General features: G+C 36.8%; 1 protein-coding gene across 15 annotated transcripts in view; it reads right to left on the bottom strand.

Annotated features, from left to right (window-relative positions):
- LOC105220753 (supervillin) overlaps positions 1-17,065 on the bottom strand; it is a 363,739-nt gene that overhangs the window by 258,244 nt on the left and 88,430 nt on the right. For 13 of the 15 annotated variants that reach the window (XM_054228584.1, XM_054228583.1, XM_054228581.1 and 10 more), the window contains one exon: positions 11,521-16,102. The exons of 1 other annotated variant lie outside the window; for it this stretch is intronic. In XM_054228584.1, the coding sequence (XP_054084559.1) occupies positions 11,521-15,994 (4,474 nt within the window). In that variant the 5' untranslated portion in view covers positions 15,995-16,102. Of the gene's footprint in view, positions 1-11,520; positions 16,103-17,065 lie in introns of those variants that run through there. One more of the 15 variants, XM_054228588.1, reaches the window with a different exon arrangement.

Below are 17,065 nucleotides of genomic sequence, written 5' to 3' on the forward strand. Positions count from 1 at the left end.
TTTTATGAATTTTATCAGCTCACAGGACATTTATTTATGTTTCGCAGGAATATTATATAAAATATAGTCACACTTTCCTAACATCTTAAATCTTGTTTTAATCAGTGAATCAGAGCTGCGTTCTCTTAAGAATTTTTTCGAGGATATTCAAGACTTAAGTAGTTCTTTCTAAAAATTGTAAGTTTCTGATCTAATTAGGTAGGTAAAGTGGTTGTCAAATGACGTACCATGTCCTCTTTGAATCACTCTGAGGCTTTTATAAAGTTGAGCAGCTCAACAAGTTTAACGTGCGCAACTTCCGAGATGTCGTCTAGAAAACCGTGTCCGATTGTTGTGAATCTTTTCCTGTACAATGCTTTGCACAACAGTCTCTTCTTCTTCTATTTCTTGGCAGCTTCTACAGTAGTCATTGTTTGGTAACCCCAGTCGGTCGGCATGTCTTCCAATAAGACAATGACCAGTTAGAACTCCAACTAAAGTTCTTTATTATAATTAGACCACGTTTGCCTGCTAGTTGAGCAAGTCATAGATTCTATCCACATGGATTCAGTCCAATATATGACCTGCTTATCATTTAAGTGCTTACAAGTTGCCAACGGTATGCATATATCCTCCTTACTCGGATCCAATTCTAAGGTTGTGCCTAATCTGGCTAGTTCATCTGCCACACAGTTACCTGGAATATCACTGTGGCTAGGAACCCATTGCAGGTTTATCGTGTAGTATGAAGTCAGTTCCATTAATATTTCATGGCATTCTTTTACTATCTTAGAGGAGATCCTTAAGGTCTTAAGTGATTTTAAAGTCGCTTGGCTGTCTGTAAAAATATATATGTATATTTGTCGTCGTAAGCACCCGTAAGCAGGCTTTCTTTTATTGCAGCAATCGAATTAACGTCATTCTAAATATCTAATATATACGAGGTGTGTTCAAAAATAACGGGAATTTTCGTTTTTTGAAAAAATTCTTTTTCTTCTTCCAATCGTCGAGACATTTCTCAAAATTAATATTTGGGATATCCTGTGGCTCTTTCAGCGGTCTCTCGATTGAAAAACGACGGCCTTTTAAAGGTCTCTGGCGAATATTGAGGCTGGGACATCGTTGTTTTGGCTAAGAATTCACGAACAAGCAGTGAAGTACACCAAGTTCATAAAAACACATCTAAGCTTAGTGGCTGCTACGGAAAAATGTATCGTACTATAAAGACATGTAGATCAACATAATAAAAAAAATAGAAATTTGAAAATTCCCGTTATTTTTTGAACACATCTTGTATAACTCACCATAGTTTCAACTAACTTTTAAATGTTCTCAGGAGACTGAGAGTATTTATTCACAATTTTATCTTATCAGTTGTTTTCGTAAACTCGATATTTCTCACTGAGTGGTTGAAAGTTGAGGGAAGTTTTTCGATTGATCATGAATTTAAATCGAGTGTCTTCGTATTTGTTCCTTCTTAAGTCGAGAGGATAGAGAGAGCGATCACGGATCAGCATTTTAATAAAGCTTTAAAATGTCCGGAAGTAAAAGTACTAAAGAAATAAGAAATTAAGCTCCTGTTGAAATTCAAAAATTCAACCTCAAATAAATAATAAATTATCTCTAATTATTCTCATTAATAAACCTTCTGATCCCACTTCAGTCTCATTTAACATTAATTTTATCTTCTACTATTATTAAATTTTCTACATTGTACCCTCCTCACAAGTAAATTCTATTTGTAGTGCAGCTTTATTTATGAACTTCTAAGGAAGTCAGCAGCAGCACGCTGTGACATAAACACTTCAAGTTGTGAGAAATTAGAGCGCTGACTTCTTAATAACAAAGAACAAAATGCAGACTCAACGCGTGAAAGTGTCTTGACATACAAATACATACATATAATACAAGTTATAGTGGCTTGTATACAAATATATAAAGTAGCTTTTGGTTGGCTTTTGGTACAACGAACTGTACTATACATACACACAACTATACACAGTTATACAGCTATATACGTAAGTAATCTTCGCACCGTTGGAAATCAATAAAAATTTGTGAAATAAAAAAGTACTCGAGACTCAACGTCTGAATTGGCGATAATCCAATTTCATTAGAATTGCAAATAAGGATCAGATTGTGTACACGTCGACAAGTGCGATAAAGGTGAACAGGAGAGAAATCAATTTTATATACATACATACATATATGTATATAGGTGAGTGCGTAAATTTTTGTTGATTTAAATTTCAGGTGAATTTAAGACAAACAAAACACAGCTTTTTTTAACCTTTTTCTTAGAAAATTTAAATACGAATGTTGATTCTAAGGAATTGTTGGTTAAATCATTTCAAGGAAGTACACTTGATTTTTATATAAAAATTTTGGAAAAGTCAAGGACATTCGGAATAATAAATTTTCTACTGTAAAATTTTAGTATATTTCTCAGCTTTTTCTACTTAATTTTTCAACCAAGTTAAATAATCATGTTGCATTTTGTAATTGTTTATTACAGTTATGACTCGTATCATTCATTCAAACTTACTAACTAGTAACTTTTCTGGATTTGCGGTAAATTTGCTTAAAACTTTCTAGGTTATGTTGAATGAGGGTACAGTTTATAGCCAATTTCGAACAATTACGAATATTTTGGTGGAGAAAACACTTGTATTCATTGTTCTCCACAGACTAAAGCCAAGATAATAAAAAATTTAAAAGTTATAAGGGCTAAGGTTGCCATGGTTTCTCGCTCTATACTGGTCCTGAACGGGTAAAATGTCCTGAATTTTGTAAAATTAAATCCAAATTTCAATACTCACATAGCAGAGCGTTGGATTCCCTCTATCTAATTGTAAAAAAATCATGTCTGATTGTAAAAAGTTGCTAAGGTTAGACGTGTTGTTGTCCTTGACTCACACTTCATTGCTTGTTCGTGAATTCTTGGCCAAAGGCGATACCCCATCCTCTATATTCGCCAAACATGTCTCGGTGTGACTTCTGCCTATTTCCAAAAATGAAGAGAACCTTAAAGGGCCGTCGTTTTACAAGCATACGATAGATAGCTGAAAGAGCCAAAGGCTATCTCATAAATCGAGTTCGAGAAGTGATTCGACGATTTGAAGAAGCGCTCGCATAGGTGCATAATTTCGAATGGAGACTATATTGAAGGCGACACATTTAATGTAGACGAATGGATAACTATTTTTTTCAAAAAACGAAAATTCCCGCTATTTTTTGAACACACCTCGTGTAGTATTTTGGCACACAATTATGGCGGAACCGGTTGTAAAATGTTTTTTTATATTTTTGTAGTGATCTATAAAATAGCTTAAGGGAAGAATCTGATGATAATTGGTACCAATAATCAACTCAAGTATCACTTTAAAAATTACTCAAAATATTTTAAAAAACCTCTCACTGCACCTACAACAACAACAATGAAATACAATTCAATCTTCAAGCGACTAAAACGAAAACTCAAGAAATCAAGTGCACTAAATTCATAATATTTCTTCGAATTATTTCTATTGTGTGTGTGCGTGTGCCAGTTGAATGCCCTTTTTAGCGCCAACGAAACCTTTATTATATTTTATATTGTACTTTCCACTATGCGTTGTACTGTTTATTTTTATTTTTATTTTTATTTTTTGTATTTTTTCTAATGCAATTGCGGCTTTATTATTCTCTTTGTTTCTACTGTTGTGCACCGCTATTTGTATTTGTGCAGCAGCCATATCTCGACAACAACGCTTATATACTTTCATTTTTGCACAAGCTCAGTTTCATTTACTTTCTTTTGAACACGTGTTTACATGTCTGCTTCATTGTCTTCCATTCTTCTTCTTTCGTTTTTGAGAATTTTTTCGTGCATCACTTGGCTGCTGCCTGCCAGTGTATGGGTGCACAAAAAGTAAAAAAAAAGTAAACAAAAATACCAGACGAAATTGTGCAGACAGCCGCCGTAGCATAGCACAATGTTGCGTATACGCCACGGTGTGCGCTACTCATTTCATTTAATAAGTGTGTATTTATTTAAAGGTACAAGGAGTACATTTTATATAAATCTTTGATATGTGCACTTCATGCAACATCTTACCAACGCAAGTGTGCGTTGAAATATCTGCCAGAGCTCGGCAGTTCATTTGCCAACTATGCACGCGTTGCGTCACGTCTGCGGTGAAGCGTCAGCGAGTGCATAGTTTTTGATGAGTTTCATGAAGTTGCTACAAATTTGGTGTGTCTTGATTCTTAGTTTAGTTCGTTACTGCACTTATTTGTGTGCATGCCCCGAAGTGGTCTTGTGCTATAAATAGTCTTGAAAGTTGCAGATTTGGAGTTCATGAAATTTTCCTTTTTTGTTTTTTTTTTCTTTTTTTTTTTTAGACTGTTGGCTTTATCTGGATTGTTTGGCTTATTTGGCGGGCGGCTTAAGGTTACTCTTCACATATAATAACTCAATTTAATGCTTTCTTACGACAATCAATTTTCTTTGGTATAGACGTATGACTTTAAGTAGATGTACTCGTGTATGACGAGACGTTTAAGAATTCAAAAAAAACGCTTTAAATCTTTGACTGGCTTTTGATACTGAATTTTTTTTAACATCTCGAAAGTGGCTTGATTATTTTGGACAATGAATTAATAGAAATCGCATGTTACTTCGTCTTATTTCATATTTTTTCCTGCTTTTGGTCCATAAAAATGGGCGATCCCAAAAATGTCAAATAATTTTAATCTATTTCAAAAGTTGAAATATCTAATTAACGGTAAATAATTTTTTGCAATAAAAATATTCTATAACACATTTCTGTTTCTTAATTAAAATATTCTATTTTTTTAAATATTTTAATTTTTTATACCCGGCAACCCCCTAGAAAAATAATTACCGGAATCAAGTCAATTAATTTTTTTTTATCCAAATTAATTTTTATCATGAAGTTTGGAAAACACCAGCAATTTTACTGAACATATTTCATATTCTCTTAATATTTCAACTAAATCATTTTTGGAATTAAATTACAGTGGAACTTTCATAACTCGAACTTCCATAACTCCGAACTTCTATAACTCGAAGTCTCTCTAACTTGAATTTTTTTGCGGATTATGGTGTTTCGAGTTAGAGAAGTTCCACTGTGTTTAAATTTTCGCACTAATATTTGTTAACATAATTCTAACAGAGCATAACATAAGCTGTTATTAACAGTATATCATTCAAATTTGTGACAGCACCACCTAGCGGCAAGCATTTGTAATGTATAGCAGTTGCAAAGCTGTGGATGGTTTCTGCTATTCAACGCTAGGTGTGCGACTCTCTCAATGCCAAGTAAACCTATATACTGATATTTCAGAAATTGCTGTGAGTTGAAATAAAAAAAACTTACGCTGTAATAAAATTGTTTATTGTAATATATTTAAATATTTAAAGAATAATAGTTCATCAAATTTGAATTATTTAAAATATAAAAATTTTTATATTATTATTGAACAATATATTAAAATAATAATTTTAAGGTTAAATTAAAATTAAAAAAAAAAAATAATTTTGTTTAGCTCTTTAAAATACATATATACATACATACAGGTTTGGGCAGCGGTAACAGCAGCGTTTTGCAGTAAATATTAAAACACAGTTATTTCATATTGTAGCGTAATTTTTTTTTTATTAGTTTGCATAAATATTTTTTTTTTTTTTTTAACATAAAATATGTTATTTAACAATAAATAAAAAATTAGCATAAGTAGCAAGGAATACAAGTTGTCAATGGAAACGAAATTTGCCGAACAAAAACGAAGATTACAATTTGGTTAAGTTTTGTGTAGAAAAGTGTTAAAAAGTGGTTATGGGTCGAGTGTTTTTAACTGATGTAGTGTTGCCGGATGAGTTAATTTTTTTTTGGAAAAACCATAAATAATTTGGAAATATAAATAAATCACCTTGATTAAGATAATACCAAAAATTTAAAAAATATAAAAATAAAAAATAAAACAAATATTTCACTGAAAGAAAAATTCCCAAAAAATTAGACACGAAAATATAAATAAATAATTTTTTTCGCAAGTGGCAATTAGACAAAAAATCATGGATATAAATATAAAAAAATTAGTATAGTCTATCATCCTCATTAAGCATTGGCACTAGTGGAGAACTGAAGAATGTTCTATACAATAGTATTCCAACGTGTCCCCTATGGACTTAGCCTTTAGGATTCTCAGTAAGAAAAGTCAAATCAAGGTAGGTGAGTGATTTGTTCTCTAAGAGAAATTAGAATTTACATGTATGATAGTCGGATAACACGAAATGTTTTTTATCAAAATGACCTGCAAAAATTTATTTTTGAATCTTTTTAAAGATTGATTACACCATACTGGTAAAATCAGCTGTTGTGATGTGACGTCAGCCGGCAAAATTTGAATGAAAATTTTCTATATATCTTTTAAGAGGTTTAAACATCTGAAATTGTTAATATTTAAAGATATTACATTTCAATTTATTTACTCGCTGAAAATCAGAGATGTATTTAGGTTATTTGTAATACGTTGAATGCTAACTCGAATCACCATATTCCATAAAAAAACTTCGAGTTAGAGAGACTTCGAGTTATGAAAGGTAATTGGTACGAAATTCGACTTCTATTCCAATTCAAGAGTTCGAGTTATATTTACAAAAAATTAAAAACATATATAAAATTTTGAAATACTTTCTTTATTTTAAGTAAAAAATAAAATATCTAATATTTTAATAAAAAATTATTTACATTTATTTAAAGCGAATAATCTGTAAGCTTTTGTAAATTCAACAATAAAATTGTCTTTTTTCGATCAACAACGCTCTTGAAAAATTGTTTAGCAAACAATTTTGAAGAACTCAATGCAACACTGTATATTCAAATACTAGTTTTTAAAGCAAAAACTGGTAAGAATATTAACACAATTTATTTTGAAATACATTTTTTAATATTTTACGCATCCGGCAGCAACAACACAACAGTGGAAAGTTGAAAGAAACAACAAAAACCATAGCAAACACGAAACGAAAGCATTAACATAGAGATAAAGAAATAAAAACATTTTTCAAAAATACATTTCAAAATATTTTATTCTTTCTTTTCACTTGAATACAAATTAAAAACATAAAACATAATTTTTTTAAAACTTAAATACAAGTACAAGTACAACGCTAATTATAATGTAATGAGTATAAATACAATTTGATTTTAGATATTCGAATTTTTACAAAATTTTTCAACTAAAAAAAAATGAATGAAAATGAATGAAATGAAATTCAAAAAAATTTTACAAAATAAGAAATTAATAATAAAATAAATTCATTGGCATTAGTTAATGTTTACAACGTTATAATTAGCATACATGAGTATATTTATAATTGTTTTTTTTTTTTTGTATTTTTTTGTAAATGCTTAGACTACGGCTTGAGCTGAAAGTATAAGGGAAAGAGAAGATAAGAAACGCTTTTAATAAAATTCGTGAATACTTCGTGAACTGCGCTTAAGAAAATAATGAAGTTTAGGTAATTAAATGAATACGAAATTATTATGTTTAATTTTATTATTAATTTTTTTTTGTTTAAATATTATTTTGAGTATATATGATTGTATGCGTTTTGAGTTTGAAACTTAAATTGACTGTGGCATTTTTTTTATACAAAATGAAAATGTTACATAAGTAGGAAAAATCATTGGCACAAATTACAGTCTAAAATTAATTAAGGATTTTTACACATATTTACATATACATATGAAGTAATACATGTGAAATGCACAAATTATGAAATTATGTATGTATGTAAAGTCGTTAGTACTATGCTATACTTAATGCTATTTACATAAATAGAAAATTAAATTTAATGTTTAAATTACAAATTTTTTAGTAAAAAAAATATTTTTGGAATTTTTATAATAATTTTTTTTCTTTTTAAATTTTTGTAATGAAAAATATTTTTTATATAACAAAAAATTCGATATTTTTACGATTTTTTTTTTAACTTTTTTTTAATAAAAATATTTTTAAAAACAAAAAATTCGATGTTTTCATGAAAATAATTTTTTTTTTATTTTTTTTTAGGATTATTAATTAAAAAAATATATATTGAAATTAAAAAATTAAAATAAATTTTGAAATTATTTCGAAACATGTTTTCAAAAAAAGTATTTAATAACTAAAAATTCGATGTTTTCACGAAAATCATTTAACTTTTAAATTATTTAAAGAAATTTTTTGAGTTAAAAAAACAAGTTTCCAAAAAGTTTTGAAATTATTTCCAAACATAATTTTATAAAAATTTTTCTTTTTTTTTTTTTAAAAAAAATTCAAAAAATATCAAACAAAAAATTTTAAACCCTGTTTTTAAATAAAAAAATATTAAAAAAAAAAATATTTCAAAAATTATATAAAAAAAATATTTCAAAAATTATATAAAAAAAATATTTCAAAAATTATATCAAAAAAATATTTCAAAAATTATATAAAAAAAATTTCTCAAATTATTATTTTTTTAAATAAATTTTTTCTTACAGCATATAAAACTACATACTTACAAATTGATAAATTTAAATTACAAAATATTAACGGTAAATTTATTTTTGTTCTTTTTTTAGTAAATATTACACCAAGAATTTATTAAATCAAATCGCTTATATCAAAAATAACAGTTAGTATTCAAAAATTATAATCTAATTAATCCTAAAAATTAATTAAAATCATCAAAAATTACTCTTCGTTTTTGTCAGCAAATTTCGTTGTAACAAATCTCGTATGCGTCGCATGTTGAAACGATATTTTGTAATAAAAGCATTCGTTGTATGCGGTACTAAAGTAAATTCCAAAATCAAAATACAAAAATAGAAATAATTACATAACATTCTATACAAAAATATTGTTTTCCAAAATTTAAAAATTTTTTTTATAAAAAATTAATTTTTAGAAAAAATTATTAAATTTCATTAATTTCGTTAATCGTTTGGGTTTTCGGCACGTTAATTAATACAAATTATATTTAATTAAAATTAAATTAAGTATGCAGGTAGTCAACTTAACGCTACAACTATTAACAAATTTACAATACTTAGGTGTGAGTGCGCATTACGCTAGTCTAATAAATTCCACTCATTGATAAAGACACTCAAATGCTTAAACGGTGTTTATTTCATATATATTTATCATTTATTTTATACCAAAACACTACCAAACTTAACAATGTGCAGCGTTATTTATTCCATAGTTATCTTTCAACTAAATTGTCGCCATTATACAACTACAACAACTACCAGTGAGTAAAAATGAAACTCAACAATATTGATTTTGACTCAAACGCGCTTGTGAGCGCCACTCAAAACAAAACTATGGCTATTATAGTTATCATGCCGATTATGATTAGGCATAACGTGTACAGATCTGTCGGTGTGATAACGCCCAACGAACAAGCCAAGAGCACGTGCTCGAGTGTCGTTAAGCTACTCGCCGCCGCCGCCGTGGGACGCCATTCGCCGAAAATTGAGAGCGCGCGACGTTGATTAGTTGTCTTGAGTGCCGCCGCCGCTGCTGCAGCGCTGGTTGTTGGCTTTTCATCATCCTCCAGCTCATCATGCCGACGACGCCAAGGCAGCAGACTGCTACTTTGTGGAACCACTGCATTAATACTACTTTTCAACTCCTTTTCCGCCTTCTCTTTCTCTTCAAATTGCGGCTGTGGCAGCGCTTTGAGCGCTTCATTGAGCTGCTCCACTTCAGCAGTGCATTGTGTTATTTGTGTCAATACATCTTGCGACGTACTTTCGCTTTCAAGCTGATCTTCCGCTGAGTAACTGATTTTCACTTCCGATATATTGAGCTTTAGTGCTGGTGTCTCAAAGACTACACTAAGTTTTCGTCGTGGCGTTTCGTGGATATCCTCATTAATCTCATCGTGTTCATCATCTTTGCTTTCTTCTTCTGGGCTCAGAAGCGCCACAGCTGTATCATCTTCTTCCTCGATACGCGGCAACTCATCGAGATCTGTTAGATTACGCTCCAAAATATCGGAGAATGCTAAACGGAGTTGCTCAAGCTCGGTACTAACGCGCGCTGTTGTATTGCACATAAATTCTTCGGCAGAATTGTACTCTGAATCTGCAGAGTAAGCGTCTGCCGTTGATATTTCACTATTTCTGCGAGAACCACTAGTACTTCTTACCAATTGTGCCAATTCTATTAGGTCTGCGTCGGCGAGCTTATGAGTCGATCTCGATTTTCGCTCAACGGGTTTTGTATTTTGTTTAGTTTCGGTTATGGGAGACGTAGCACTCTCTTGCAATGGATTTTCAGAGCTCATACTTTCAAACAACACATGTTCTCTACCATATAAGTCCTCATTTTGACTTTCGAAGCCATTTTCACTTATTATACTGTCGTCTAAACTATATTTGCCATAACTTGCCGATTCCAGAAATTTTTCGTTGGAAACATCTCTATCTATACTCTCTATTTTCGTATCATTTTCGCTTAAGCTACTTTCTTCAAATCGGTCATCTTCAGTACTTTGGTACTCCAGATGATCGGAAGTTTCTTGTAACTGCTGATTATTTTCTAACAACTCAAATTGACTTTCTGAATGTTCTCTATGGTTTTCATGTCCAGCTTCTACTTCCTCACTAGTCTCTTCACCTACATCCCTCACACTAATAGCTCCTATTAAACTATCGAGCAGTTCTTCCTCACTTGGTGGTGGTGGAAATTCTTCAGCATTAACTTTGCTCTCTTGCTCAATTTCACTGCTGGACTCAACAGACGAGCGTTCTATGGATATCTCACTAACGAAATGTCGCTTCTTTTTCTTAACTTCAAACCGACTATTATACGAGCTCTCCAACTGTAGGCAAGCATTAGTGGTCTGCGTATTCGGGAGTGGATAGTCCGCTAAGCTAACATTACCCGAGTCGGGATTGGATGAAGTCTCATCCTCACACGAACTCAGCGACGAGTTGCACCGCGTGGTGAGCTCGACATTACGCGCTGACTCAGCTCTCACGCCATCGACGATAATACTTATTTTACTAGCATAGATCTTATTAAAATTGGGCGAGAGTTTTGGAGATGTACGCGCCAACATTTCGTCTGCTTGAGACTCCGGTATGGATGCAAGCTTATAACTACTTGGACTTAAACTAGTGGATGAGTTTTTGGTGTTGGTATTTATGGTTAGGGTAGTGGGGTTATTGGTTGTTATGGTACTAATACTAGTGGTAGTGGTGGTAGTAGTGGTGTCTTTAACATCAATATCAACATCAACTTTAACATTATCATCAACAACATTCAGAGGCGCTTTGTCATTAGTATTAAGGGGCGCCACGGTTTCGCAGGCTTCGGCAACAGTCACAATATTGGGATTAGTGTACAGCTGGGTAGCATTTGCGGTAGTTAAAATAGTAGTAGTGGTAGTAGTATTGGTAGCTGTATCGAGCATGGTTGCATGGTGAGCGGATGCATGACTGGATGATGTCAATGGCGCGCTTGGCACATGAACTGATTTAGTAACATCGGTTTTACCTGAAACATTTGTGGCTGACTGCATCGGTTTGGTTTGTTGTTGGGCGCGTTGGCGTCGAGGCTGCTCGTCGATGCCGAAAATCATTGCCAACTCTTCGGAAGAGTTGTATTGCGATGGCGACGAAAACGAGCGCGTGCGCGTACGGTCTTGCGATTGACGCGTAACTGATGAGGCGCGTTCGCTATTCGCCACAGCTTCAGCGGCTATGATGGCGGCAGTTTCACTAACCGGCGTTAGATTTAGTGGCGGCGATGGCGAGTAGCTAAATGTGCTGTTCGTTGTGGCGCTTATATTCGGTGTGGCGCTCGTTGTCGATTTCACATCGTACGAGGTGCTACTGAACGTTTTTATTGGATCGGTACTGGGTGCATGATATTCACTACTTGGTGATTTAATATAATCACTGGAGGAGTACGGATTAAAGGAGGTAATGCTCGAAGATTGTCGTCGACCGCCGGAGGGACTCGATGATTTGGCTAGGCAATCGCTGGAGGAGGAAAACGAGGAGGCTGTCGTGCTGGCGCCCGGTTTGACTGGCCCACCCACAACATTATTGCTGCTACTGCTGCTGCAGTAACTGCTTGTGGTCATGCTGGGCGCTGTTGTGTGATCATCACCACTGCTGCTTTTCGTGGTCGGTGTGTTCGGTGTTGTGCCCACTAGCGGACGTGTAGCGGCCAAAGTGCGTTCGGATAGCACTGCAGTTGGCGCTGTGGTCGATGGTGTATGTACAATTTCGGCGCGCATCTGCTCCTCGCACTCTTGCATAATTTGATCGATCTCCTCAATGTCTGCGTGCTGCTTCTGTGCCGCAGCTGGCTGCACTGACGCCACTTCTGCAACGGTAGAAATGAGATTATCAACTTTTGCCGCTGATTCCATGTGTAAATGTGCGACGTTACAAGCAACGGCTGTGGCGGCTTCTCCGACGCTCTGCTGCTGTTGCTGCTGCTGATTCAGTTCCTGATTGAGGTTGTCATAGTCCGGATTGTCATCGGCTAGCGCGCTCAGTTGACGCATGCAACGTTTAGCAATCGCTTCGATCTGTTCGGACTGTATGGGATCCAGTTTTTTGATTAGGTTGGGCATAACGAGCATTTCAGTGGGTGCTTTCTTGTTCTTCACCTGTACTGCCTCCTGTAATACTACCGGCGGCTCGGTGGTTACAATATCCTTCAGTATTTTCTCACATACCGCATTCGCCGCCTCGGACACCTGATCGATAGCCTCGATCAGTTTGCCCTCTTTGTGCAGTTTACGCGGTTTCGCTTGTACCGTACTCTCATTTGCATCCGGTAGTGTATCCAAAAGCATTTTACCGCAACGCTTTGCAGCCTCCGATACCGCTTCGATCTCCTGTAAATCCTTTTCCAGTCGCTCCTCCTCAGCGCTCGCCGCTTTCGGACGCGCGGCAGTTATGAGCGCTTCCTTGCGCAGCTCTTGTAGTTCTTTCGTCAGTTTCTCTGACTTCTCCTGTGCATCCATTGCGATTTTATTGAGTGCGTCTTCCATTTGCGCATTCGCTGCGGTCGGTTCGGGTGTAAGACTCTTGCGCGGCAACGGCACTGGCGGTTTGTGTACTTCCTCTTTGTGCACGCTGTTGCTCGGCAACTTTTCGGGCAACGCACTAATGGCGCCACCTTGGCTCGGATGTCGGAAGGGTATTGTGATTTTCTTTTGTGGGGTAGAGTGCTGTTGCTGTTGTTGTTGGTCCTGTTCTTTAAGATTGCGCAGTAGCGCTAAAGTTGTAGGCACATCTCCGGCCGTTTCACCCGTATCCTTGTGTAGATCGGACATACTGCCAGCGCGCTCCAGACTGCGCGTCAATTCAAGATAAGAGTGTAGATCACCGCCAGATGGTTTTGCGGCATCGCGATGTATAAGATTATAAATGTTGGCGGACTGTGTGCGCGTAGCGCGATTCTTTTTCTGAAATGAGCTGTACGGATAGATGAATTTATCTCTAGCGCCTGGTGGATCTTTGCGCAGCGCGCGCACCGCCAAATCATCTTTAACTATATCGGGCGTATTCACCGGTTTGATGGGCTCCACAATGGGCGTAACATGCAGATAGTCGTTTTGCGGCGCCGCAACAACCGGGCCAACAGGTATGCCGAACGGTGGCTGCTTTTCCACGGTCTTGTGCTGCAAATTCGCTAACTGCATGTTACGATAGGCCACATCGTCACGTATCGGATCGGGTTCACCAGTAGGCGAATCCTCGTCATCATATTCGTGTGCATGTGCCAAAGCATACTTCTCAAATTCACTTGGCGTCGGTACGCGCTCCTTCTTCTCCGGCTCTTCGGTTAGACCAAGTGACTTATAGATCGCTTCGAGTTCATTTATCGCCTCCTCCAAATTGGCGGGCTTCTTGCGTGGAAAATATATGGGCAATTCAGCCGCATTACTGGGCGGTATGGAGAGTTTGCGCTGTGGAGGCGTTGGTGGCGTGAAAATCGGTTTGTGATGGTGTTGCTCGCGCTTCTCAGCGACATATTCGTCATATTTATTTGGTGTGTTCGGTATCTCACCTGATCGCCGCTGATAGTGGTTCGGCATTGAGTTGCTCTTATTGTAATCCTTATTACGTATCTCCACATAATTTGCGTTTGTATTGTCGGGCTTGGCTTTTATATGCAAGCTGCCGCACACAATGCTGTCCACCTCATCCACGCCGGGTTGTGGCGATGCTTGTGTTGGTTTCTTATTTGGCTTTTGCACTTCCGAGTATACGGGTATGGGATAAGTGCGCAATTCACCTGCACGTGAACTGGAAATCGAACGCGGCTTTACATTGCTCTCCTGTGCATAAGCGCGCGTTGTGTCGCGTCCGCGGTGTTGCGCGCCAGCATCCAGGCGTTTCCAGAAGTCATTAACTTGCATTTGTTTGGACGTCGCGGTGGGCAATCCACTCTTGGAGGTGCGCAAAATACCAGTGGCGCCCGTGTCATTGTTCGCCACATCGAGCTGCGGCTCGAGCATGTGTATGGGTTTGCGTGAGCGCGGTGTTGCATCGGCAACATAATGAAATTCGATGCCATTCGGCAGTGATTTTTTCCCGGGATGCGCATCCCGTTCGGCACGCGTTATGAAGCGGCGATGATGTGGCGTGCCCTGCATGGGTTGCTGTGCGCTAACGCTTGGCGTATTCAATGAATGCACCGATTGATAGTGTGGTCCCGCCGGTCCGGACCAAATTTTATCGTCCGACACACAACGACCGCCCATACGCTGATTTGTGGCCGGCAACGACGGCAAACCGCTCTGGTCGAAGGCGTATGAAATGGGGCGCAAATCACCAGAGCTGCCATTTTGCATTTGTCCACTAACATTTACGCGCCGCAATGGATCCCGTGGTGGCGGCGGTGGTGGCAGTGGTTTCGTCTGCAGACGTCCATTAATATTTTGCAAATGTATGTGACTGTCATAGCTGATGCTGCGCTTGCTGTCATTAACGCTGTTTTGTAAATTCTTTGGCTGTTGCTGCAATTGACCCCACTGCACGTAGGGCGCAACATGCTGTAGACTGCTGGTGTTGCGTAGACGCGGTGTGGCAGCCGCAGCTGCAGCGCTGACGTTGGGCGCTTGCGCTGGTGGGCTGTAAATGGAGAGCGGCACTGGCTGCGTTTTCCAGCGCTGTGTTGGCTGTGGCGCGTACATTACGGGCACTTGTCCGTTGCTGGGCTCGCCATCACGTGATAAACGCTTGTAATAACGTTCATTGCGCGCGGCGCGACTACGTTTGCTCTGCGCATTAGCGCCGCCCTGTCCACCGCTGTGTATGCTCTCATCACTGCGATATTTCGAGAAAGTCGATGAATTCAACGATATCAATTCTTCTTCACTGGAAGAATGCGCACCCAGTGCCGACTCATGCGGCAGTCGCTGCGCTGAGCGTGTCTTAAGCGCAGCCTTGGCAGCGCGTCGATCCAATGAGTTCGCGGAACGCGTATATGCCGCCGGTTGTGCGCCATGTTGTAGGTATTGCGGTTGCTGATTTTGATAGTATGCCTCTGTGGGTGAAATTGTCTCCACGGGCAAAAAGAATTCATGATCTACATGCGCTACGGGCGGTGGTGGATGTGGCGGTGTTAACGGTGCGCCTGCCGTTTGTGGATTGACAACGATATGATCGAAACTGGCGCCATTCAATTTACCGCTGCGACTAACTTTATGCGATTTACTCGATTTCGGTTTGAGATTAGCACTACTGCCACTGGCGCTCGGGACGCGCTGTGATGGCTGCCTTTGTGGGTGTGGCACAAAGCCAGCTTTACGATCTTCTTCGGATGACGACTCCGATGCGATCTCTTTCTTGCGACGAAAGAGACGCCCAAAGGACCACTTCTTATTCGAAGCGCTTGCCGCTGGCGTTTGATGCGCCGAAGCTTGTGAAGTGCCGCTTAGCGAACTGTCTTTTCGGCTATTGGCATGTGACGTTGTGCGTTGCTGCTGTGCGGAGCGCTCCATATTGGCGGCGTCAACGGCAGAGCCACTTTGCTCATCGGTGGAGTCGTGATCGTCGTCGTCAAGTTCTTTGGGTAACGGCAGCTGAGGTCGCCAAGATGTTTGGACAGTCTGTGAAGAGAGGAGATTGAAAAGGAGGAGATGAGTTAACAGAGTTTATAAAAGGTTATATTATTATTAGATTAAAAAATATTTTGAAAAATTATAAAAAAAAAATATATTTAAAAAAAACTGGCAACTTTCTGTGTGTTATCATGACTCATATCTGTCTGATATGAAGCTATACTGGCTTCAGCGCGTAGATATCTTAATATCTATATAATACAATAATATTTTTTCATCACCATAGTAGGCAATCAAAGCACAACAACAACTACAAACGTATTTGTTTATTAAGCTTTGAATAGACCTTCCTTTTGTATTTATCACGTTGTTCGCGAGTTATTTATTATTTGCACTTAGATTAACTAGGAAAATACTAACGGTGTGTAAATAACAATTTTAAATATAGCGTTAACTAATTTACTATCATGTGTAGTTAAGTAAATAGTATGATATATATATGTACGTTTGTTTGTCTGTATGTGTGTATACATAGCGCGCAGAACAACGAGTCTATTCAACTTGTCGCCGTCGATCAGCAAATGTGATAAGAAGACGCATGAATATAAAAAATATATATAGATAAACATGTGTGTATATATGTATGTAAGCATAGTGAATGTTCTGGGTAAAACACTAACTAGAGCTCAGTGGAAGATAACAGGAAATTGCAAAGGTAAAACAAAAAAAAATTACTCAAGGTAAAACTTTTTTTTTTAATTTAATAAAATAATTAAACAATAAAAACAACAAAGAACGCACTGTAAAGTGTAAATAGAAAAAGTAGTAACTTATAATAGAATAATCTGAAAATATTAAAAAAATATTCATCTTCGATTCGCCACTTCTATACTCGCTTAATTGGAGTTAACTTGTCATAAAATTGACAAAAAAAAGTTGAATTTATTACGAGAGAACTTGGAAATTGGTATTACCGATATGCGATATACGTTCTTTGTCTGCGATTGGCTG

This window comes from Zeugodacus cucurbitae, chromosome 4 (assembly GCF_028554725.1).
Source record: "Zeugodacus cucurbitae isolate PBARC_wt_2022May chromosome 4, idZeuCucr1.2, whole genome shotgun sequence".
Lineage (NCBI taxonomy): Eukaryota > Metazoa > Arthropoda > Insecta > Diptera > Tephritidae > Zeugodacus > Zeugodacus cucurbitae.